This window comes from Rattus norvegicus, chromosome 4 (genome assembly GCF_021556685.1).
Source record: "Rattus norvegicus strain SHRSP/BbbUtx chromosome 4, alternate assembly SHRSP_T2T, whole genome shotgun sequence".
Classification (NCBI taxonomy): Eukaryota; Metazoa; Chordata; class Mammalia; order Rodentia; family Muridae; genus Rattus; species Rattus norvegicus.
In genome coordinates this window covers 6,601,212-6,625,994 of record NC_141537.1, presented here as the reverse complement: position 1 = coordinate 6,625,994, position 24,783 = coordinate 6,601,212, and the positions used below count along the sequence as shown (strand labels likewise).

At 44.5% G+C, this 24,783-nt stretch overlaps 1 protein-coding gene and 1 long non-coding RNA gene across 3 annotated transcripts; one reads left to right on the top strand and one right to left on the bottom strand.

The window, feature by feature from the left end:
- The first annotated feature begins 5,093 nt into the window (after positions 1-5,093).
- Positions 5,094-23,336, top strand: Nom1 (nucleolar protein with MIF4G domain 1). Of its 2 annotated transcripts, none has more exon segments than NM_001447423.1 (11): positions 5,094-6,092; positions 6,381-6,508; positions 7,725-7,920; positions 9,973-10,296; positions 11,490-11,600; positions 12,734-12,898; positions 13,732-13,853; positions 16,677-16,809; positions 17,200-17,331; positions 19,916-20,025; positions 21,245-21,693. In NM_001447423.1, coding segments are annotated over 11 exon segments (2,523 nt in total). In that variant the 5' UTR covers positions 5,094-5,165; the 3' UTR covers positions 21,420-21,693.
- LOC148006223 (uncharacterized) lies at positions 15,892-21,820 on the bottom strand. The gene is made up of 2 exons (XR_015686279.1): positions 19,165-21,820; positions 15,892-18,957 (listed from the first exon to the last, which is right to left on the bottom strand). It is a non-coding gene; the product is annotated as an uncharacterized LOC148006223 (long non-coding RNA).
- Positions 23,337-24,783: the final 1,447 nt, after the last annotated feature.

Here is a 24,783-nt window from a genome sequence, read left to right as displayed (position 1 = left end):
TGAAAGTAGCCAGAGCCTCTACCCTGCTTCTCTGGAAGCTGAGCTTTTAAAAGCCCAGGATTGCCAGCCACTGTCTAGGGACCCACTGGATTACTTCTTCCACACTTTAACTCTGACTCACCTCTAGTCTCAGTAAGTCAGTTTCACTCCATAAATCATAAAATAGTTACTGGGAAGAAACATTTCCTCAATATACTCTGAGATCTGCCATGCAAAAGGACAGCTTCAACCATCCCTCCTATGTTCAACAAGGATTGCACAGCCATGTTCCCCACCGGAAACGTGTGGCCACAGCTGCAGGTTCCATTCACTGTGGCTGTGCTTAAGCTTCCTCCCAATACTTCTTAGATTAAGATACTTTTCTTGTTATCACACCCCAGCCTCCAGAAGGCTAATCTCTATTCTATATTTATCAGATGTGCCTTATCTACACTGCCATCCTAGATTAGCGGGAGAGTTCTTCTCTAAAGTTGGAAATGAGTGATGCTATGGCATGATCCTGAATGCAGAACCCTGCACAGATGCCTGGCAGCCTAAGACAATGAGCATGCCTACCTCATGTACCTGTACCTACACATCTCCAGTTTCTCCCTTTAGTTGGAGGTGATCCAGTCCAACAAACACAGCACATGCATGGCAAGGACAAAAGCCAACTGCAGAAGGTGAGGTGATGTCGCATAGATTAAGAGCATTTGTCTCAGGAGACTCACATGATGCCTACCAATCAACTATAACAGAGGACCTATTTCCCTCTTCTGGCCTCTGAGGGAACTGAATGCAGGAGGACCACAGACATACAATAGGCAAAACACCCATTCATGTAAAATAATGAAAATAAATCTGAACAACAAGAAGAAAAGCAGCAAAGGCATGGTCAAGACCAACAGTATTTATAAAAATCTATGTCCCAAGATTTGGAGGGTCATTACCTCTTGTGTGTGGTTATAACTGATACTGTATTGCAAGAAAAACTGAGGCACCTGGCTCTGGGTTTCCTGATTTCTTTTTTACTCCTTTGTGAATGTTTATATTTCCTGAGGAGCTGTAGAGCAACACAGGTAAATTTCTTAATACTTGGTCCACAGGCTCAACAATGAACATGTGTTAAAGAGTATTGTATCTTTTAAGAATTACTTATTTTAAGATTTACTTATTTTATTTTGTGAGTACACTGTTGTTTTCTTCAGACACACCAGAAGAAGACATCAGATCCCATTGCAGATGGTTGTGAGACACCATGTGGTTGCTGGGAATTGAACTCAGGTCCTCCAGAAAAGCAATCTGAGCTCTTAACTACTGAGCCATCTCTCCAGCTCCCTAGAGTACTATATTTCAGGGGTAGCAAAATACATGACAGCACGGATATAGTGTGGTAGTGATTATATCATAAAGTATCCATGGAGTAAGCCACATTATCTGCCTGCACACAAGATACCATTCTCCTGTGCGGCCCTGGCTGACTGGGGATTCACTATGTAGCCCAGGCTGTCTGAAACTTACAGAGATCCATCTCTGCCTGTGAGTTCTGGGATTACAGGTCCAGGACAGCACACCAGAATAAAAAAGATGGTCTTAAGAGTGAAGAGCTACAAATCAATTTTTTATTTACACACAAAAAATACTATTTTAAAAATGGGCTTTAAAGGGGCCCTGCAAATACCTGAATGGCTCTTATGTTCCAGGAGTGGAGATGGCTTCACTGTAGACATGGAGAAAACTGAATCTGACCTTTCTCTCTGCAGACTGCGGCATGGAGACAGTCAATCATTCACAAAGAAAGCACCGGGGTTAGGGATTTAGCTCAGTGGTAGAGCGCTTGCCTAGCAGGCAGAAGGCCCTGGGTTTGGTCCTCAGCTCTGGAAAAAGGAAAAAAAAACAGTATTAGCTGTGAAAATACATAGCGATGCGTCTGACCATCTCACAAAGAAAGCACCAGGACTGCTAGGGGAGTACCTGCCTGAGTAGGAGCACCACCTGGAGAAGCTGGAAGACTAAAGCTGGGCAAGCAGAGGGTGGCGGCACCCTGCCCAACATACTGGAGCTTCACGGCTGAGAGGAATTCATTTCTTCATTCCAATCGTACTTGACATTTGGTTTGATAGATTAGAGACAGACCTGCTAAAGAGCTGAAACGGGAATGGTCAAGGGAGATAGATGCTCTGGCCCAGTCTTGTGGTCCTCCTGCCCAGTGCCTGCCTCCCTCCACTCCAGCAAAGTGTTCCTCACTGTTCCCTGATACAAACCTAACCTATACCTAATGTACCAACACATTGTCCGTGAAAAATCTTTTCAATACCTTAGAGTGCCAGGAAAACCTCTTTGAAAACTGGCCTACATCTTTTTTTTTTTAGAAGAATGCTCTGGCCTCCTCCATTGTAATTTACAACCTCTTCCAAATTAACCTTCCTTCCTTCCTCTCTTCCTCTTCCTCCTCCTCCTCCTCTTCCTCTTCCTCCTCTTCCTCCTCCTCTTCCTCCTCCTCTTCCTACTCCTCCTCCTCTTCCTCCTCCTCCTCCTCCTCCTCCTAAGAAGCCAATGAGGCATCACATAGCTAACTTGACCACATAGGGGAAGAACAATGTTTAAAGTGATACCCCATGATATAAAGACAATGACAAAATTCTAAGTCACACCACATTGGGTGAACCAGAGCACTCATTTTTTTTTTGCTCTTGATCACAGCAAAGTCCTCTATCTCACTTTTCCAAACAGCCAGTATCCTCTTCCTCTTTGTGGAACTTATATCTAACTCCTCCTCTGGACAAGTCCTCTACATAATGTTTTTTCAGACAGGGCCCCCATACCCTTTGTGTTAGTTAGGTTTACTATTGCTATGATGAAATGCCATGAAATACCAAGTAGGGGTGGAAAGAGTTTATTTGGCATATACTTCCATATCGTCACAGTCAACTGAAGAAAGTCAAGACAGTGACTCAAGCGGAGCTTGAGGCAGAAGCTGATGCAGAGGCCATGGAAGGGAGCTGTGTACTGACTTGTTCATTATGGCTTGCTTAGCCTACTTTCTTATAGAACCAGGTCAGAGATGCTAGCACCCACAATGGACTGGACCCTCCCCCATCAAACATTAATAAAAAAAACGGCTTACAGCTGGGTCTTATGAAGGCACGTTCTCAGTTGAAGCCCTCCTTCCCGTTGACTCTAGCTGTGTCAAGTTGACACAAAGCTAGACAGGACATCCCTTCTTCAGACAGACTTCTATCTGTCTCTCAACAGGCTGTGTGTGTATTCATTGCTTTTGTGTCTCTGTAGCAGAATACCTGACAAAAGCAAGTTATAGAACACACTTGGAGCTGGAGAGATGGCTCAGCGGTTAAGAGCACTGGCTGCTCTTCCAGAGGTCCTGAGTTCAATTCCCAGCAACCACATGGCAGCTCACAACCATCTGTAATGGGATCTGATGCCCTCTTCTGGTGTCTGAAGACAGCAGCTACAGTATACTCATGTACATTAGATAAATATTAGAAGAAGGAGGAAGAAGAAAAGAAGAAAAGGAGGAGGAGAAGGAGAAAAAGAAAGCAACACTTATTTTGGATCATCCAGATGGTCTCCATCCATCATGGAAAGGAAAGCCTGGGAGAGTGGTTCAGATGATGTCAACAGGAACATGTGTTATAGAATGTTCACGTGGCAACTGCAAAAGCCCCCAACCCCGGCTTTCTCCTTTTCCCTTTCATTTCATCTGGACTCTGCCTAGGAGATAATTAACATAAGCACATCTGGGATGGATGTTTTCCTGTTAACCAGATGGATATGGCCCCATGGACAAACTTAAAAGGAGCCTTAGTGTCCTCAGATAATTGTAAATCCAGCCAGACTAACAATGAAAAGTGACCATAAGTTTGCTTTCTGTAACTGTGATAAACACTATAACCAAAAAGCAACTAAGGAGGAAAGGTTTATTTAGTTTATGCTTTCACATCAAGTCCACCTTTGAGGGAAATCAGGGCAAGACTCAAAGCAGGAACCTGGAGGTAGGAAGTGAAGCAGAAGCAGTGGAGAAACACTGTTTATTGAACCTCTCTCAGGCTCTGTTCAGCTACCATTTCTATGAGGTGGCTAAAGAAGCTCCATTTTTACGCCAAGCAACCTGATAAGCACTGGCCATTTTTCTATGAATCTAGTCCCTGGATGATAAGTTCCTGGTAGCCCTGACTCTGTGATACACACCAATTCCCACCCAAAAAATGGACAACCATGACTATCTTTGTTATGACCTGACTAACTGCTTTTTTTTTTTTTGCTTCTGTAACTTGCTTATACAAATACTCAAAGTCGGTTTTGAGTTGCCTTTACCACTTAACTAGACAGAACAGTCCAGTTTTCGCTTGCTTTCATAGATATCGAAGGTCTTCTTATGATTTTTTTCCTTAAGAAAAAAGAAAACTTTCTTATATCCGTTCTTCAAAGCAATCTCAAATATGGTTCAGAGACTGTTCATCCTGCTAGCAAATAATCAATAAATCTACTTTGATTGAGTCCATGGCCTTTTCCCAGGAGTCCCAGCAGAATCATTGCATTCATTTTACAAAGAGACAGACTCTTTATTCCAGAAATCATCCTTCTTAAAATGTGGCCTTCAGGTTCTGCTCCTTAAAACATAAAATTCTATATATTCAAAGATATATTACAGCATCATTTCTAATATTAAAGTGTTGGAAATAACTGATCAGGTGCAATGCTGTGGGCCTGGAGTTGTAGCTACTTGGGACACTCAGCTGAGGAGTGCTTAGCCCAAGAATTCAAGGTCAGCCTGGGCTACAGACTGAGAAAGTATCTCAAAGGAAAAGAAAAAAAAAACCAAAAATCAAAAAACACAGAAACAGCGTTGACTGCCTTCCCTTGGGTAAACTCGCATGCACGAAAATACGAGAATGTGTGGAAAGATTATGATACAGCCATATGTAGGGTGATTTCCTCATGGCACCCCAAAACAAGAGCTTCAAATTTTAAAGGACTCCATTAGTGTCTGTGACTGCAGCCCTCCGACCAGCAGAGGGGACCTTCCACCAGTCTCGACTTTTAGTCCACAGAAGTTAGCGTACGGAAGTCCCGCCCCTGCCGGAAGTGATGCCATTGAAAAATCCCGGAAGTTACTGGCGTCTGTAGGCGTGGGGCCTGCTGTCTGTGGTGTAGAGCACAGGTTCATGGCTCGCACGAAGTGTAGCGACGTCCGTCGCGGTCCGGGCGGTGGGAAGGGACCCCTGAAACGGCTACGGCTGGCCGTGGAAGGCTTCGTGCGGGCTACCTCCGAGAGCGAAGCCTGCGAGAATCGCAGCGCTGTGGCGCGCTCCCGGCCTGGCGACCGAAAGAGCCGCAAGGAGCTTCGTAAGAAGAAGCGACAGCTGAGGAAAGTGCGGCGCCTGCAGAGGACAGTAGGCTCCGGATCAGGGGACCAAGAAGGGAATGTCGGCCTTAACGGTGGCCCGGAAACTCGGCCGCGCATTGAGATGAGGCCGACCCCCGCCAAGGCTACAGCAACCCCTGTCAAGGCCAGTGCTCCCTCCGCTAACACCAAGGCCTCGGCGACCCAGCCTAAGGCCAATAGTTCCTACTCCAAGGCTACCATGACTTCAACTCAGGCAAAGGCTAAAGGTGCTCCCGGAAAGCCTGGTCCTGCCACCGCCACTGCCCGGAAGCGGGCACTTCTAGCGGCCAATGAGGAGGAGGACCGAGAGATCAGAAAGCTGGAACGATGCCTCGGCCTCCACAAGCGTAAGAAGGGTGATGGTAGCTCCGTACCGCTCAGTTTCGCGCGCGACGGTCTAGACTACATCCTGGGGGCCCTGGAATATGGGAGAAGCGGTGGCCTGTACGAAAGCAGCGATGAAGAGGAGGAAGGAAAGGTGGAGACTGGACAGACATTCTTGGAGAGTGACCCTGAGAGCAATTCTGAAGAAAGTGAGGAGGACCCAGACTCGCAAGTGCCGCAGGAGGATCAGGAAGATGTAAACTCCCAAAAGGAAGGAGAAACAGAAAGTGGGACAAGAGGAAATAAAGGGAATAAGAAAGTGCGTTTTGCAGAAGTTGTAGAAAAGAGCGAAAGTTCTTTGGAAGATGACTTAGAACATCAGGTATGGCACAAACAACCTGTAGGTCCTCTGGGCTGTCATTCCAAAGTGAGGGGTAGAGTACAGAACAGTATTCGCACTAACACAGTGGCGGCCACAGCCTGCTGAGGAACAGGCAGACCCAGGCTATTCTAGGCATTCATAGAACTTCACTTCGTTAAATAGCAGTATCCTATAATGATAGTTGCTACAAGTTCTCACGGGGTTAGCATTTGGAATAAATAACAACAACAAATAATGCTGGATTTTCCACTGTAAATTTGTGTTTGCAATTTTCTTCCTGTTTTCAAGGAGAGTCACTGTGTTGAAAGTGGTGAAAAGTACATCCCTCCTCAGTTGAGAAGTGAGGAGACAGTAGATGTCCAAAAGAAAGAAGAGCTAGACAGGCTCAAGAAACATGTTAAAGGCCTAATTAACAGGTAACCTTACAGAAATATGATGTACTATCACTTAACTGTAGAAACTATCTGAAAAGCAGGTGATGTGAATTCATCTAGTGGCAAACAGGGTTCTCAGCCCTGAGTCACCATCTGTATTTTTGTTTAATTGTCCATTTTAGGCTTAAAGCATCAGAAGTTTCATTGGAAGCCACATGGGTGGGAATTTGTCACTTACCTTTTCTTGTTGGCTCTCTAGTCTTACAAATGAATTGGAGTCACTTGTCTAAAGCCTTCTCCAGTTCTTTCATGTCCTTCACTCATCCTTGTTCAGGTATTTCTTCCAAGCCCCAAAGATGACCATTATCCTGGCCTTTAGCACCTCATCCAGTTTTGTCAGATTTCAAATATGTATTGTTCTTTTGTTGCTTAACTTGTTATTGTAGATCGCTGGGAATTGCGAAGACAATGTAGGGAGGTCCTTTTTGTACTAAAGGACCTGGACAGTGACTCTGCTCATGGCCTGGAGGGCCTGTGTGGAGGTATCACTCCCAGGCTAGATTACAGTTAAAAACAAATGGCCAAGTTGATAGAGTACTCATCTAACATGCACAAACCCGAAGCCCTCCACACCACATAAACTAGAGGAGGTGGTACTTGCCTGTTTTCCTGAGCCTCAGAAGGAAGAGAGATATTGAAACTGATTCTATGCAGTTTTGTTGCCTGAAGATTTTAGTGTCTGCTACCGATACCAAGGTACATGGCTGTTCTGTCACATTTCCTTCTCTCTCCTCTGTGCTTTTTATTTCTTTTTCATTAAAGCCCATGACATCCTGTAGCTTTGCCATTACCTGTTGTTTTGACAGCAAGTCCAGTTTGAAGCACAGGTACACAATGGGTTTAGGAACTGAGTGTGCTTGTGTCGTCTAAGAGATGAAACAAGTTCATGTTTTTTTCTCTTAACTCACCACCTAGGAGTGATCACTGCCTTTAGGGCATTAGATGAGATTACCTGTAGGTATGTACAGACTGAGGGAGGACCCCAAGGAATGAATGCTTCAGTGGCTGAGCTGTGCTAAAAGACAACGTTCATTATTTCAGCTATTATATAAAGGATAACTGACATTATTTCAGGATTCTAGAGTGTGTTATGAGCAGTACACACCAGGTTTTTGTGGCAAATTCAGGGTGGTTTCTGGTTTAGAAATACACATAAAATAGAATGCATTGGTAACACTTTGCATACATTCCACTGCAGGTTGAGTGAACCAAACATGGCTTCTATAAGTGGGCAGCTAGAGGAGCTGTACATGGCCCACAGCAGGAAGTACATGAACGATACTCTGACTGCTGTCCTCATGGATGCCTGTGTCACTACCTCAACCATGCCCAGCAGACTGATGATGGAGCATGTCTTCTTAGTCAGTATCCTCCACCACACGGTCGGAACAGAGGTACAGCTGCGCCTTTTCTCCATGCCCTAACTATGCCACCTAGAAGAATATTCAAAGGGAGTCAGTGAGGTCGAGAAGCTTAGGAAACTAAGGACAGAGTGACCCAACTATATCAAAAACCCTGCCCTGGCTACCTCAGGAACTGTGCTTCTGTGATAATCTCCCCTTCTGCCCTGCCAAGGGCTATGCTTATTTTTACATGTGAATGTTGGAGTCCATTTTCTTGACATTACAAGCGTAATGGATGCCCTGGACAGCTTTCCTTGTGTCCCATAATCACAGTAATTGACACTGTTCTCTGGCTGCTGTGGTGCTTCCCCCATTCTATACCACACTGGGACAGTTCAGCAGACTTAATCAAAGTGATTTTAGTACAAATGGCATTTCACTGAGTTATTTTAAAAGTCATAGATGTGGCTACCACAGCACATCAAGAATTTACTTGCTTTGAAAACCTGAAATTATTGGTCCTATTTCCCATTTAAACCTTTGCTAATAGCATGAAGGACAATGAGATGACTTGTTCAAGGGGAAGTCATTATAGTACTTTAGCTAATGACATTCACTAAAGCTTGTGCCAGATATGCTATGCTCTCAGGATGCTGATTTCCATTAAACTGTGCTGAGAAAAAGCTCCCAAGAACTCATGGAAGGGGGGGAAAATGTTAAAGATGTTCTTAACTACTGTGTCTTTCCTCAAGCACTCAACACTCAGGCCTTTGCAGATTTGTGCTGGAACTCACATAGCAGAGTCAGTATTAACAACGTGATATCTGTTCATATTTCTAAGTTATACTAGTGTGTTTAATTTTAAAGAAATATTAGAATTTAGATTTTGGCCTGTTACATAATTGGACCTATCTGTGTGCTGAAAACAAACCTGAATTAGTGTCTCAATGTTTCTTGCTCTCTGAAGAATCCTGTCTTTGTTAACACTGTACATGAGCATAACGTGGCATACTGCTATGTGAGGGTGTTCTTAGGTTTTTTTCTAAAGTGAGAAAACCTGAACTGGAAATCAAGCCTCAAGTCTTTAGTTTTGGCTTCCAGAAATGAGTCTTGCCAGTCTGTTGTGTCTTTCTGATTTCTTCAGCTTCAGTGTTTTGCAGTCTAACAGTTCTGTGTGGTCTTGCCCATTATACTCTGAACTGACTGGGTCTCATCAGCCCTCCTTTGTTTGTGTGTCATACCTAATCTAAATTTTACAGTGACTCTGCACATGGCCTCTGACACTAAACCAGGTTACAACCAGCTGCCTACAACCTACTTACCCTTGTCTAGTTCCTGGAGACCCAGACCAAATGCTTTGAACCACACCCAGCGATACTTCCTTGCAGTCTGTCCCAGATCACTCTGTGAGCAGCCCTTTCCCATCTATCACAGTTGCCTACTCATCTCCCAGCTGGATGTCCTGCAAAAGAAAATAGTCACAAGATAATGCTACCAGCAAGGAGGGTCATCACTACAATTTCTGCTTTCAGGATTCACTGCCTTTTGTTCAGAACCACCACAGATTCAAGCCCTGGCCTCCTTTTCCCCAAAACACACATAGGCATTATAAATTGAATGTTCCAGAACAACAAGAGGGCTACTGCCATAGTGGCCTTGTCCAGCTTCCTCAGGCCTCTGCTAGTTCTTGGCCTGGTGCTGTCCCCTGGTTATCATCTTTACATAACATAGGTTCTGACATCAAACTCAGGTTGTTGGGTGGGAAGCAAGCTCCTTTATGCTAAGCCATCTCACTGGCACATTTTTTAAAGAAGTTTTTCCAAGGAGATACAGTAACATCTGGCTAAAACCCGCTTTGTCGTTGATTCTAAAGAAATGAAAGTATCTTTACAGAAAGGATTTGTATGCCAAGGCAAGCACTCAGTTCTGTGTTTGTTATCTAGAATCTTCTCATCCGTATGTGAAGCCTGCATTTCTAGTTACCAGCACCTCAGTTGGGGTTCTTACCCCACCTACCTAATGTTGCACTTTGCAGGTGTTCCTTTGCAGTTTTTACGGCAGGGCCACAGAGGGATGTGATGATGTCTCTTTCATCTCCTTCAGGTTGGTGCTTGCTTCCTTGAAGCTGTGGTGAAGAAGTTTGATGATGTCTATAGAGATGGAGGTGAGGGGAAAGAACTGGACAACCTCTTTACCATGATTGCTCATTTGTACAACTTCCACGTGGTACAGTCTCTCCTCATCTTTGACATTTTAAAGAAGCTTGTTGGAACTTTTACGGAAAGAGACATTGAGCTGATCCTGTTGATGCTGAAAAATGTGGGCTTTGCATTGAGAAAAGATGATGCCTTGTCACTTAAGGAACTGATCACAGAAGCCCAGGCCCAGGCCATTGGTGCAGGCAACAAGTTTCAGGACCAGAACAGGGTAGGAGTGCTGCTTGACCTGCTGAGTATCTATGAGGCACAGATGACAGAATGAAAATGAGTGTCTGGCACAACACTAGCATTCGTGTCCTCATGCTCTGTTCTCTTCTCCTCACCAGCTACTGTGGCTTTGTCCTTAGTCTGCAAACTGACCTTGGTTTGGGAGGGTTTGTTTTTGTTTCCTTGAATTTTTGAAATAGAATCTCACTCTGTAGCCCAGGCTAGTCTCAAACTCATGATCCTCTTCTGAGTGCTGGGGTTACATGTGTATACCACTATACCTTTCTTTTTAAACTCAAGACTTGTTTGGTTTTTTTTTTTTTCATTAAGAAATCATACACATTTTATAGTTATAATGGGTTTGTTTGTTTGTCCTCTCAGAAGTTGTTTCCCAGGAGGCTTGAGTGTCAGCCTGGATTGAATGTTTGGCACTGCTTCTGAACAGCAGAGACTTGGGTCTTACCAACCAGTTTCTCCTATAAAATAGGTCCCACCTCATGTGAAGGGTAGGATGGCACCTGAGAGGTCCTCAAAAAGAAAGGAGAAAGTGACCTATTGAAAAGAACCAGTGTGACCTTTGCCAGAGAAGATAGGCCAGGTCCTCACACATGGGCCTAGGGAGCCAGGTTTTTTTCTTGAGTAGAGGAAGGTCTTCACAGATAGTTGATTGGCAGATCCTATACTTTGCTGGTCACTTTGACCCCAGTGTAGAATAATAGGAGGGCCAGAGCAGGAAAAGGCTTCAGGAATCTTGAAACAAAAGTAGCATGTGTGAGAGTTGTGGCAGAGGATGCAGCCTTAGGAGTCAGAAGTAATGTTCATGTGATGGGAATTTGGAAGAGGTGAGGCTGGAAGGGAAGATGGCCCTACTTCTGAATGGTTGGTAGTCTAGTTGGCATCTAGATTAAGTCTTGAGGGTGGGTTTGCCATGAAGGATACTACTGAGTCACCCTCATACCAGGACTGGGGTTGTGGAAGTAGAGGAGGGAAAGTCTGGATAGTGCTGAGGTTTGAGACTCTACTATTTTAAAAACTGTATCCCTGAATGCAGTGTTGAAGGTAACACAGACTACCTCCAGCTGTGAGTGATCTCATCAGTGGTGCCCCTCTGCTTCAGCTGTGATGTATTTCTTACCAAGCTCAATCATCGGTGACTGTTAGTGATGAGTTTGGGTGGATTTCTTTTCCCTTAAGGTACGGTTTATGTTGGAAACAATGCTGGCTCTGAAGAACAATGACATGCGTAAAATCCCTGGCTATAATCCTGAGCCTGTGGAGAAGCTGAAGAAGTTACAGAGAGCTCTGGTGAGTGATACCCTACTCTGTCCTGAACCTCCATACCATTATGGACCCAGGGTGACAATAGTTCAGGCTATGTTGAGCACTAGTCTTAGAAACTGTACATCTGGCCAAGCAGTAATGGGTATACCTTTTTTTTTTTTTCATTTATTTATTCACTTTACATTTCGATCGTAGCCCCTTCTTCCTCCCAGTCCCCTCACGTAGCCTCTCCCCCATCTCCCTATCCTCTTCTCAGAGAAGTGGGAGGCCCCCGTGAGATCACTCCACCCTGGCACATCAAGTCATTGCAGGATTAGGGGTATCCTCTCCCACTGAGGCCAAACAAGGTGTCTCCAGAACAGGATCCACAGGCAGTCAGCAATATAGGGACAGTACCCACTCCAGTTGTTGGGGGACCTACATGAAGATCAAGCTGTACATTTGCTACATATGAGTGGCATACACCTTAAAATCCAGCCCTCAGGAGGCAGAAGCAAGGTCGAGCTCTCAGTTTGAGGCCAGCCTGGTCTACAGAGTGAGTTCTAGGACAGTCAAGACTGCACAGAGAAGCCCTGTTTTGAAAAACCAAGAAGGAGGAAGAGGAAGGAGGAAGGAGGAAAACCAAGAAAGGTAGAGGAGGAGGAAGAGGAGGAAGAGGAGGAGGAGGAAGAGGAGGAGGAAGAGGAGGAGGAGGAAGAAGAAGAGGAGGAGACGACAGAGATGGGAGGAGGGGATTGTACATCAGTAGTGATAATTCCATCAAATTAGTTGACTACCCATATGAATCTTCTAAGGTGCTAAACTCAGGCTGTATGATGGCTTCCTCTGTTGGTACTCAGAAGACCAGGCCCCAAATGGAACCAGGAAGCTCTCCTCGAGTGTTCAACCTGTAGTCCTGGCACAAGATGGTCATCATGATCATTCTGAGTCTTTAGTCACATAGCCATTGGTACAGGTCCTAGGTCACACACAGTTGAATGGTGGACCCACAGACTTGACACAACATTGAGGTGATGGCTCTTTGTGGCCTTTTTCCAATCAATTGTCTGTGATTCACTGCCGTAGTCGTACACCAAAACTGCCATTGTCAAAGAGATCATGAAAGAAGTGCAGGTGTGAATAAGCTGAAATACTTCTGAGCCTTTTCTTTTAATCAGGTTCGAAATGCTAGCTCAGGTTCTGAGACTCAGCTTCGCATCTCCTGGGATGGCATCTTGAATGCAGAGCAGACTGGTCGCTGGTGGATTGTGGGGTCTGCATGGAGTGGGACCCCAATGATTGAAAACCATCACACACACCTGCAGAAGCCACTTGCAGGCACGGTATGAAGACCTTGTTGGCTGCCTGGCTATACGCACCCTGGTGCATTTGAAGCCTGTTCTGCTTAAAGTAGCTCCCTGCTCATGTCAGCCTATGATTAATTGAGTTTCTCTGCTTCTTAAGAATTTTTAAAAGTTTCAACCCCAGGGACTGGAGAGATGGCTCAGCGGTTAAGAGCACTGACTGCTCTTCCAGGGGTCCTGAGTTCAAATCCCAGCAACCACATGGTGGCTCACAACCATCTGTAATAGAACCTGATGCCCTCTTCTGGTGTGTCTGAAGCTACAGTGTACTCACATACATAAAATAAATAAATATATCTAAAAAAAAGTTTCAACCCCAATTCAGACAAAATCTAGAAATTGAATGAGAGAGGTGAGAAAATGAAACTCATTTGATAGGGGCTGTTATTGGAACTCAGCAACATGCTGTTCCCAGAAGGTATAGGTTCTGGACCCTGCTGTGGATTCAGATTGTAACTCCAGTGTCCTTGTCTTTCCTGCCCGGGAACCCCACTTGGTAGTTGTGGCTCCTAAGCTCTGGCAGCAACTTGTGTCTGAACTTGGTCTTCACCTGTGCCCAGATCTGATCCACAGGTCTCATTACCTCCAGAGAAGGCTTCCACTGAGCTTTTCTTTTGCAGATTTGCCCAAGAATACAGGCTTGGTACTTAGTGCATACATGCAAACACAGTTTATAGTCACAAGTGTTCAAGTATGAGTGTTACTCTTCAGAATTCAAGTTTAGACACATGCTAGAATAGTGTCCTGTCTCTGAGGAGACTGCTTTCATTGAGATAATGGAGTGGTCTGGAAACTGATGGTTCTCTTTTCAGGCTAGCTCTAAGATGCTGGAGCTTGCCAGGAAGCAGAGGATGAACACTGATGTCAGGAGGAATATATTCTGTACTATGATGACAAGTGAGGACTTCTTGGATGCCTTTGAGAAGCTGCTGAAGTAAGCATTGGTGGGAACACTTTTTGATTTTTATTTAATAGACATGATAGAAATTGATCTTGGTTTTAGCTTTTGGATAATTTGAGGAACTGAATCTTTCCTATTACTGCCCTCTTACCTGGGCTTGAGGTCTCATGCGACCCCCATAACACATTGATCCCTGCTAGTATATCCTTGGTAAATAGCGCTGTGTAGTGCCAAGATTTTAGAGTTTGGCTAGCAATGTTAGGTAACCAGCCACCTGATTAGTCTGTTAGGGCTGTTGATTATTGAGAATTATTATTTCTGTCTTTCAGACTCTTGATGTAAAACTTACAATATATTTTCTATAATTAGTTGTAAATTTTACAAAGTATTTCTAAAATAAACTTAGAAATAAGTACAAGTCTGATGATTGGGTCTCTGAACTGGGCCTTGTTGATATGAACAACAGTGCCAGGCTCTGGCAGCAGCTTGTGTCTGAACTTGGTCTTCACCTGTGCACAGATCTGATCACCTCCTGAGAAGGCTCCCACTGAGCTCTTCTTTTGCAGATTTGCCCAAGAATACAAGCTTGGTACTTAGTGCATACATGCACACACAGTTTATAGTCACATGTGTTCAAGTGTGAGTGTTACTCTTCAGAATTCAAGTTTAGACACATGCTAGAATAGTGTCCTGTCACTGAGGAGACTGCTTTCATTGAGATAATGGAGTGGTCTGAGAACTGATGGTTCTCTTTTCAGGCTAGCTCTAAGATGCTGGAGCTTGCTGCTTCTGTTTCTGAAACCTTACTATATGCTGAATGTATGTAGTCTCCTACTCACTGCTGGCATGGTGGTATAACCTGTTACCCTAGCACTTGAGAGGCCAAAGCTGGAGACATGCTTCCAGGCCAGCCAGGATACAAAAGAAAGGGCATACCAGACTTAGCAGCGACTCCCTGGGACTGTAACTCAACAGTGTGAGGCCCTGGAGTCCAGCATTGCAGTTTTGTTTTGTTTTGTTTAATCACTGTCTGTTCTTGTGGATATTTAACCTCATGGATTAATTAGTACAGCTGAAATGAAACTGGTTGTTTGGATGACCCACATACACATTGAGCAGCATGCTGCTTCTGTTGGGGTTTGTTGTTTGGGGAAGTTGTGGGGATAATGTGGCAGCAGATTTGCTGTTTTCTCCTAAGTCTAGAGCCTTTGTCTCCAACCATTGAATTCAAAGGACTAATGTTGGGTCTAGGACATGGCTCAGTGGTGGAGGGTTTGCCTAGCATGTACAGGACTGTGTGGCATGCGCAGGGCAGTTCATTCTGCTCTTAATATGCCTCCTCACTGTCACAAGAAGAAGAAAGACAAATCAGTTGCCAAAAACTCAAACGCTGTATGTTCTTCCACTGTTGGGTAGACACCAGCTATGGGTCCTCTTGGCGTCTGGGATACTTGTCAGTCAGCTCTACAGAAGGCTGAGCACCCAAGCTCACACTAGCACCCAAGCTCACATTAGCACCCAAGCTCACACTAGCACAGGTAATTCTAAAGGATTCTTTGCCCAGGCCAAGGAGTCAGTCTTGACTTCATGACTGTTGGTGTGTTTATATAGCAGACCTAGAGGCTCAAAAAATACATTTTTGGTGGCCTCTGTTTCAAAGAGAATGCCTGCTACAAAGAAAGGAAGGAGGTTTAGTGGCTGTGGAACTTACTGTGCTTCCACTGTGGTGGCTACTACCAGACACTTGGGACTACCCACACTCACAGGACTATACAAACAACACAGTGGGTTTTGCTGTGAGTTTTACCTGGAGAAGGTTTCCCTATACAGCTCAAGTTGGTCTTGAGCTTCACACCTGCATAAGAATATAAACCAGTCCTCAGCTTTGTACCCAGTATTCAACTTGGGAGTTGTGTTGTACCTTACACATTAGGCTGTGTTATTGAAAAAAACTGAGGCCCAAAGAAGCTAGAAACAAAAGTGGACTGTGGCTGTCACCGTCCTCTTAACCAACTCAACTCATTTGCCACTGGACTCCTCAGATAAGGAGAAGATGATTTTGCCATAAAAATTGAAAGCAGGCCTCACCACCCAGCCCTCACCACCCAGCCCTCACCATCTGCACCAGATAGGAGAGCTGGCCCTGCACCTTATGGGCCTCAGCACTCTGAAGCATAGACCCTGCACCTCACCTGGGCAGCACAGTAGTGACTAAGTGATCCTAGTGACTAAGGTGCATGAGCCAGCCCCAAGGACATAAGGACAGGACAGCTGACCCTCCCCTTGCCAGCTGGTTCATTGGTGAACTAGCCAGAGCAGTGCTAGAGAGCTTGCCCTGGTGGTATTGGGCATAGGAGGACTGGTGGGCTGACCAACTCAGCTACCTCCCAGGTCCAGAACCAGGGCTTTGAGTTGGCCTGCCCAACATCTACCCCATCTATGGACTTCTGGAGCATGTGAAGTCCTACAGATCCAAAGCTGCAGGATCTCCATATTACAGGGCAACAGCAGACTAAGAGAACTCCCCATATGGATCCAGTATTGATAGTATAGCAGAAGCCAGAGACCTCAAACCAGACCAGTGGCACGTTGCAATGAATATTTGCAAGTAAAGATGTTTGGACAAAAGGTTATATAATGTGTGATAGACCATGACATGCTGCAGCCCCCACCACAAGATGATTTGTTTGTTTGTTTTAATTCTATCTTCTTTTGGAGAGGCGATTGCAAGGGCAGGTACAAAGGGATGAGGAGATGAACGGCATTGGGGTATGTGATATGAAATCACAAAGAATCGATAAAATGTTAAACAGAAAACTGAAAGACTATATTCTTAGTCTGACTGTTTGTCTGTAGGCTTGGGCTGAAGGACCAGCAGGAGAGAGAAATAGTTCATATCCTCATGGACTGCTGCCTGCAAGAGAAAACCTACAACCCTTTCTATGCTTTCCTGGCCAGCAAGTTCTGTGCCTATGAAAGGAGATTCCAGGTAACCTAAGACCACCAGTACATCCGCCTGGCGCATTACCAGGAGTTTCGTGCCCCTCGTGGGACAAAGTAACAAGGATCCAGGCCAAGGCAGCTTAGCTGTTACAGCTAGAATGATTGTGGCCTTCTGACTGGATGCCTCTAGTTGTTTAAGGCACTAAAAACCTTTCTTCAAAGCTGTGTGTTAACGTGTGGGACAAAACTTCAAAAGGGACTTCTATGATGGTATCAGGATGGTATCAGGAAGAAAGACAGTGAAGTTGTTCCTATTCCCAGGAACTGGGTTATTGACAAGTGACTAAGAAATAGGGTACCTTTAAAGTACATTTCTGGTAAGTTGTTCCAATGATTTGCATTTTAACTTTTTTCTTCTTTACTGTTTATTAACCAGATGACTTTCCAGTTCAGCATATGGGACAAATTTCGGGACTTAGAAAATTTGTCAGGCACTAAGTTCTCAAACCTAGTTTATCTGCTGACACACTTGTTGAAGACAAAGTCGCTTCCACTTTCTGTTCTAAAGGTTTGTATAGTGCAAGAAATTAATATAAGTAGCTAAGACAGTATAAATTATTTTGTATATTTTAAAATGTATTTTTTGAGATTGTGATGTTTTGAGCAGTTTGGGGATGGGGTATTGGAGGACAGGGTTTCCCTGTATAGTCTTGGCTGTTCTGGAACTCGCTCTGTAGACCAGGCTAGCTTTGAACTCAGAGATCTGCCTGCCTCTGCCTCCCAGTGTTGAGATTAAAGGCAAGTACACATACACACTAGCTATGAAGTGTTTTCATTAAAATAGCCATCACAGAAATGCCCAGGCAGCACACTCTATAAATTCACTTAGACTATAGTGTCCAATTATAAGTTTGCATCAGTTTGTTTTGTTTTGTTCTGCTTTATATTTAGTGTGAGTGTGTACGTGCGTGCGTGCGTGCGTGCGTGCGTGCGTGCGTGCGTGCGTGCGTGCGTGCTTGCTTGCGCTGAGGTCACAGATCATCTGGGAGTATGGAGTGAAGTAGAACTTTGTTTTCAGGGTTACTATTGCAAGTCAGGGCAGGAACTTGGAGGCAGGTGCTTTCTTATAGAACCCAGGACAGTCAGCCTAAGATGGCCTCACCCACAATGGGCTGAGCCCTCCTACATCAATCACTACAGCCCAGCTTTTGTTTTTCCCTCCTTTTCTTGAGATAGGCACTACAGTGTATCTTAGAGAGACATTTTCTCAATTGAGCTTCCTTCTTAGGTGACTCTAGTTTGTGTGAAGTTGACATAAAACTAGCCAGGACAGACTTTGCTTATAAAGATGCAATTGTGGATCTTCACTGCAAAATACCACAAGACTGTAGTTCACCACCCTACACTTGGGGTCTTCAAAGCCTTGAGACACCAGTACAGAAGGCAGTGAAGCACAGGAGGTAGGGATTCCTGACCTTCTAACAAGACTAAAGGAGGTAAACAGTAGAGACAAGTCAAGATGCTAACTTGATGTAAGTTCAGTGTCCTGTGACATTGTTGATCTGCAGGGCAGCATCCTATGCGTTTGAATTTCCTGCCTTTCATCAAAGTTTCTACTCATAATTTCCTGGTGACCATGAGAAGTAGGCAGGAACCAGTTGTGTGTGGTAGGGCTTATACTAGGGTTCTCCCGAGTAAAAGACTTATAGAATGAATCGAAATCGATATGTAGAAAGAGGATTTATTAGAATGACTTACAGGCTGCAGTCCAGCTAATCCAACAGTGGCTATCTGAACAAAAAGTCCAGGAACCAGTAGTTGTTCAGCCCAGGAGGCTGGATGTCTCAGCTAGTCTTCAGTATATACTGCAATCACAAAGGAGAAGACTCTAATGCTAGTGAAGGAATGGACTTGCTAGCAAGGCAGGGCAAGAAGGCAAAACACAAAAGATCCCTCCTTTCTTGTCCTTACATAGGCTTTGAACAAAAGGTGTAGTCAAGATTCTAATTAAAAGTGAATCTTCCTACTTCTAATTAAGCAAAAACATCCCTCACAGGTGAGCCCTCCATTTCAGAATTTTAGTTAATTCTAGATGTAGTCCAGTTGACAACAGGAGTAACCAGCATAGAGCACATCCCTGACCTTGTTCCTGGGCTCATGTTTGTACCCCTGAGCTCTTCTCGAGGAAGCTACTCTTTTTTTTTTTTTTTTTTTTAAATATTTTATTTATTTATTATACATGAGTACACTGTAGCTGCCTTCAGACACACCAGAAGAGGGCATCAGATCTCATTACAGATGGTTGTGAGCCACCATGTGGTTGCTGGGATTTGAACTCAGGACCTCGGGAAGAACAATCAGTGCTCTTAACCGCTGAGCCATCTCTCCAGCCCGAAGCTACTCTTTAATATAGTATTTATTCTTGTTCATAGGCTTTTTTCTACCCTGTATCTAAACAGAGCATATGTGGGCATTGTTCAGGCCTCTATGGGCAGAACCTTGTCACCACACCCTGTCCTCTTGCAGCTTTTCCTTTTTTTCAAATAAGATGAAGGGCATTTTATTAGCATTTTAAAAAGGGAAAACCACAGGCAAGCTGTAAAACCTCAGTAGCTGGAGAAGAGAAGGGAAAATGACCATGCCATTTAAGCTGGCGTACAGGTCAGACACAAGAAGAAATGTCCTTCCTGATGGGATGAGTTGGAGGAGGAAGAGTGTTAAGGAAAGAATACTGTGAAGCTCTCTCAAATTCAACTTGAGCTTGTTTCCTCCATGTTGGTGTCTGTGGTTGTCTAGGCATAGTGTCTTTATCCTACAGCTAAAAATAAGATGCTTTGCTCAGTTTTTGATGCTCTTCTAGGAAATGTGTGTGTGCGCACGCTTATCTAATCCTCTGTGTGGAATTCCTAAAGAGTAACTACTTCAGAGGACAGAGAACTCCAATCCAGGGTTTGGAGTATATGTACCCTGTAGCTATGATCCCCACTGCATTCCAGCTCACAGCCTAGGAACCAGCTCACCTTGCCAGTGGTACTCTGTGTCATTGCAAGCAGTTGGCTTCTGACAGCCAGTATTACAGTGAGTGGGAAGGGCCACAAACCATGGTAAAACTGAATCAGCATGATGGTGCTTTCCTATCTCCTGATCCTTAGGTAGTTGAATTTAGTGAATTGGATAAACCCAGAGTTCACTTCCTGCGGAGAGTGTTGACTGAGCTGTTGATGGAAACAGAAGACGATGACCTGGTTGTGATTTTTTCAAGGTATGTATCCTAATTGGACATAGGAAAAAGGCAGAGATTGCATTGTGAGCCAGCGTGAGGTCACTCCCATTTCACTCTGTTGGTTTATAAAGCCAGGCTTGTGTGTAGTACACAGTTTTTGTCCTAATTCTAAGGTATAATGTTTATGCACTAGACCGAAGAAATGCAAGACTTGCCTAACACAGAACAGTGACTTATGACAAGTCATAAGCTGTGCCTTGGGTTCATTTCATCTTCTTCTTTTGTGGTCCTGGGACTTGAGCCCAATCTCAGCATATGCTTCTACCACTGAGTCTTATCCCTAGCCCTCAGGAAGATAAACATGGACATTGTGGTTCACAACTGTAGTCTGAGAAGCTAAGGCAGAAGAATTGGTACAAGCTTAAGGCTAGTCTGGCATACCCAGTGAATTTCAGAGCAGACTAACATACAGAGTGAGGTCCTGTGTCCAAAAAAAAAAAAATGGATTTTTATTTTGTTGAGTTTTTTATTTTGTCTTTGAGACAGGATCCCACCGTATATCCCTGGCTGGCATGGGCCTTGCTATGAAGACCAAGCTGGCCTCAAACTCACAGGTCTACCTGCCTTTGCCCTCTGCCTCACCTGTGCTAGTATTAAAGACATGCACCACCACACCTGACAAAAGAAGTTGGAGCTGGGTGGTAGCACACACCTTTAATCCCTGTACTCAGGAGGCATTAGGCAGGTGAATCTCTTGAATCCAAGGCCAGCCTGGGCTACAGTGCAAGTTTCAGGATAGCCAGGGCACAGAGAAACCTTGTCTCAGAATAAAGCAGAACCACAAATTAGATAGCTAGATACGTAGGTGGATGGATGGATTCTGGGTGCGACCAGGTGTGGCAGCATATGCCAGTAATCCTAGCACCTCAAAGATTGAGGCACTAGGGTCACAAACTTGACACCACCCTGGGTTACCCTCTCCTTTAAAAGAAGCCAGGAATAGTGACATTCTTGCGGTTACACCTTTTCTAGAGGCTGAGCCAAGGATGATTCTTTGAGTCCAGGAGTTGAGGCCAGCTGGTTAGAGTGTCTTAGTAGTAGATACTTGCCTATCTTATTACGAGACCCTGGGTTTTACACAATCATCCAAAAACCCCCAAGTGCCTAAAAGTAGGTTTGGTCTTGCTTCTTGAGGCACTAGGCACTAAGATCTCAAAGACAAGCTTCTCCCTGACCTCTGTCTCCCATTTCCTTTCAGAGTGTCTAGCAACCCAAAACTGGGAATGTTGCGAGAAGGCCTGAAGCTCTTCATTAGCCACTTCTTACTGAAGCCTGCACAGCCTCAGCAGAGTGCTGAGAAGGCCAGTCTGCTGCGAGAGAGGGCCGGTCTTGCCTCTAAGTCTTTACAGGGCAAAGCCATCCTGAGGATGTAAACAAAGAACAGGGAGCATTTGACCAAGAGATGTGATTTCTGAGTTCAAGACCATCCTGCCTTTGTAAGAGCGGGAGGAGTTATGCCATGTTCTGTCATGGTTTAAATACTGTATTTTCAGGGTTGTACTGTGTACTTCAAGTGTATATGTGTATACAGCAGGTCAGAGGAAAGGGGGAAAGAAGATGGGAATTAAACCCTGAGGGGAGGGTTGGGAATCATAAATTGATGGCTGTTTAATCATCTAAAATGTTGGTAAAAAGTTTAAAAGCTGGGCACATGGTATCACATGACTTTAATTCCACCACTTGGGAGGCAGAGGCAGGCAGATCTCTTAAGTTCCGGGCCAGCCTGGTCTACATAGTTCTAGGACAGCCAGAGCAAATTGTGCGACCCTATCTCAAAAAGAAAAAGTTCAAATCCCCTAAGAGACTGGTGCTTAGGCTCTGATATCTCCACTCAGCAGTCCCACTGACTTCAAGGAGGAGAGAGAGAAGAACAGAGATAAAATGATTGTGTCAGGTAAGGGTAGCATGGGCTCACAGTCTGAAGAAGGAATGGCCTTGGATACATGACTTCCATCCTTAAAGTTTGCTTTCTCTCTCAAGTGCTGCAGACTTGGCTAACCCTGACCTTCAGTTGTAACTAAATAGAAGTAGAAAAGTCCTAAGTCAGAGCTTTTCGTGCAGCAGTATTCTGTGCAGAGTGCCCTTTCGAGGCATGCAGGCAGGCACAGACAAGGGATGCTGCTCCTATGTGACTCACCCCTTCGGTTAGACTTTTAACAGCACATCCCTGTAGCAGTGTGTTTGAAATGACTGTGTACAGTCAGGAAGTCTCCATGTGGATCCCTGAGAACTGAGCCATGAAGTGAGCTAGCAGTGTCTGCTGCTGTTCTTGTTGCTATGACAAACCTGACAAGAGTGCATAAGGAAGGGTGGCCTGGGCTCATACAGTGTATGCACATCATAGTGGGGTATCAGGCAGCAAGAGCTCAAGGCATCTTGTCACATTGCATCTGCAGTCAGGAAGCAGAGAGAGACACAGGTACTTGGCTCACTTCTCCTTTTCATTAAGTCCAAGCCCCAGCCAAGGCATAGTGCCATCCATGTTCAGGACGTCCACCCAAATTAGCCCAATCAAGAAACTCTCACAACCACTCGCAGAGGTTTGCTTCCTAGGTGATGTGGAGCCTATCAAGTGGGCAGCGAATCTAGATCTGGGGTTAGGAGTGAACCATAGTGGAACACTTGCTCGGACTCTAGGCACCCCTCAGCTTTACACAACAAAGTGTGGTTTACTTACCTTTTCTGAATTTTATTTATATGTGAGTGCATGGACATGTGTACAAGTGAAGGCCAGAAGAGGGTGTCCTGGAGGTCGAGTTCCAGGTGCTTGTGAGCAGCCTAATTGGGGTTGTGGGACCCAAACTGAGTTCCTTTTAGGAGAACAGCAAGCACTCTCAAGCCAGATCTCTAGCCCCAGGTATGTCTTCCTCTCCACCCCACCCCATGGAATTAAAGGCATATATCACCACGTCAGGCCCAACTCTGTGTGTGTGTCAGTGTGCTTATAGTAAAAGAACTAATGTATAAGCTTGGTGCAGTGGCACACACCTTTAATCCCAGACTTTGGATGCAGAGGCAAACAGATCACTGACAGTTCTCATCCAGCCTGGTCCTCAGTAAGTACCAGGACTAAAGAACCTGTCACAAAAACAAACATGTATAGAATCACTTTTTAAAGGGGGAATTTTATCTGTAAAATAAAAGTGTAAATTTTGGGGTTGGGGATTCAGCTCAGTGTAGAGCGCTTGCCTAGTAAGCGCAAGGCCCTGGGTTCGGTTCTCAGCTCCAAAAAAAAAAAAAAAAGAAAGAAAAGTATAAATTTTATGTAAAAATAAATTACTTTTAAGCTATTTTCTATAGTGTGTCACCACCACTGACACTGAGGCTGACTTGTCTCATGGCTTGTTGGCTTGGATCCATCCCAAAAGCTGCTGACACAGTGTAAGAATGTCCATACTTGGTTCACCACCAGACTCTTCCCTTTATCATGTGACTTTTCTGAACAAAACAAAACATATTGGATACCAAGAAGCCATGTCCAAATGGAGGAGACAGCTGCGTGTAGAGGGTTATTAGCCTTCTGAGTTGACTCTAGATGGACAGTGTCTGAGGTGATATCTCTATTTCTAATGTGTTAATCTTACTCTACATTAAGAAGCAGAACCCCCTTTCACCACTTGATATCACTGTGTACTCTTAGATCCCTATTTTACTTTAATGTAGGCCATGCTTGATTCAAGTGTGCTTTTCAAGACACAGGAAAATTTTCATGGAAAGGATTTCATTTCTCAACGAATTCTCTTGGCTTGGTTTATTTATATGTGGAGTGTTTTGCTCATGTGTATGTTGTAAGCTGCTGTGTGAATGCTGTGAACCTGGGTCCTCTGGGAGAGCAGCAAGTACTTGTAATTGTTTAGTCATCTTTAAGGCACTTTATCTGATGACATACAAACAGCTACGCAGTTTCAGTGAATGCAGTTTGATGAGATGGGGATAAGCATGCCCACATGAAACTGTCACCATCATTAAGGTCATGCTGTGTCTTCTGGATTTCAGGTCCATTCCCATCCCTTATTACTGTGGCTTGCATTCAGGTAGTCACTTAATGTCAGGTGTGTTTAAGTACATGAGACAGCTGTTAGCTGTGGTCCCCATGCTTTGAAGTGTAATGCCACAACTTCCTCCATTGCTGTTGGTACCCTGGAACATCACTGCCCCCAGCCCTTGACAAGAACCATCCTTTTTCTGCTATTGAGTTTGTTTTAGAGATCATGGCAAGGTGAGATGCATGTGTTTCTGCATCTCACTTACTTCACTTAATGGTGCCATCCATCTCATTCGTGTGGTCATAAGATAGGACTGTTCTCTCTGAGAAAGCTAAGTGTGTATTTGAACAGCACACTCTCTCTCCATTCTCCCATCCTTAGGAAGTCAGGCTCTGGGGAGTGCTGCTGCAGTGAACACAAGAATGCCATGTCTCTGGCACTCGGACCTCAATTCTAGTAGTGGGCTTATTGTACCCTATGGCATTTCTGTTGTTAGCTTTTTGAGGAACTTCACTGTTTTGCATACTGGCTGTACCAATTTTCATCCAGACCACACAATACAAACCCTGTCATCACTTGTTATGATCCCTTGTTTCAGCAGTAGCCATACAGACAAGTGTGAGGTGAAACCTCACTGTGGCTTTGATTCAACACTACTGTTGGCCATTTTATATCTACTTCGGAGAAAAGCTCATTCATCCTTTGCCCAGCTTTTGTCAGGGTCTTCTATCACAACAACAGAAATGAAATT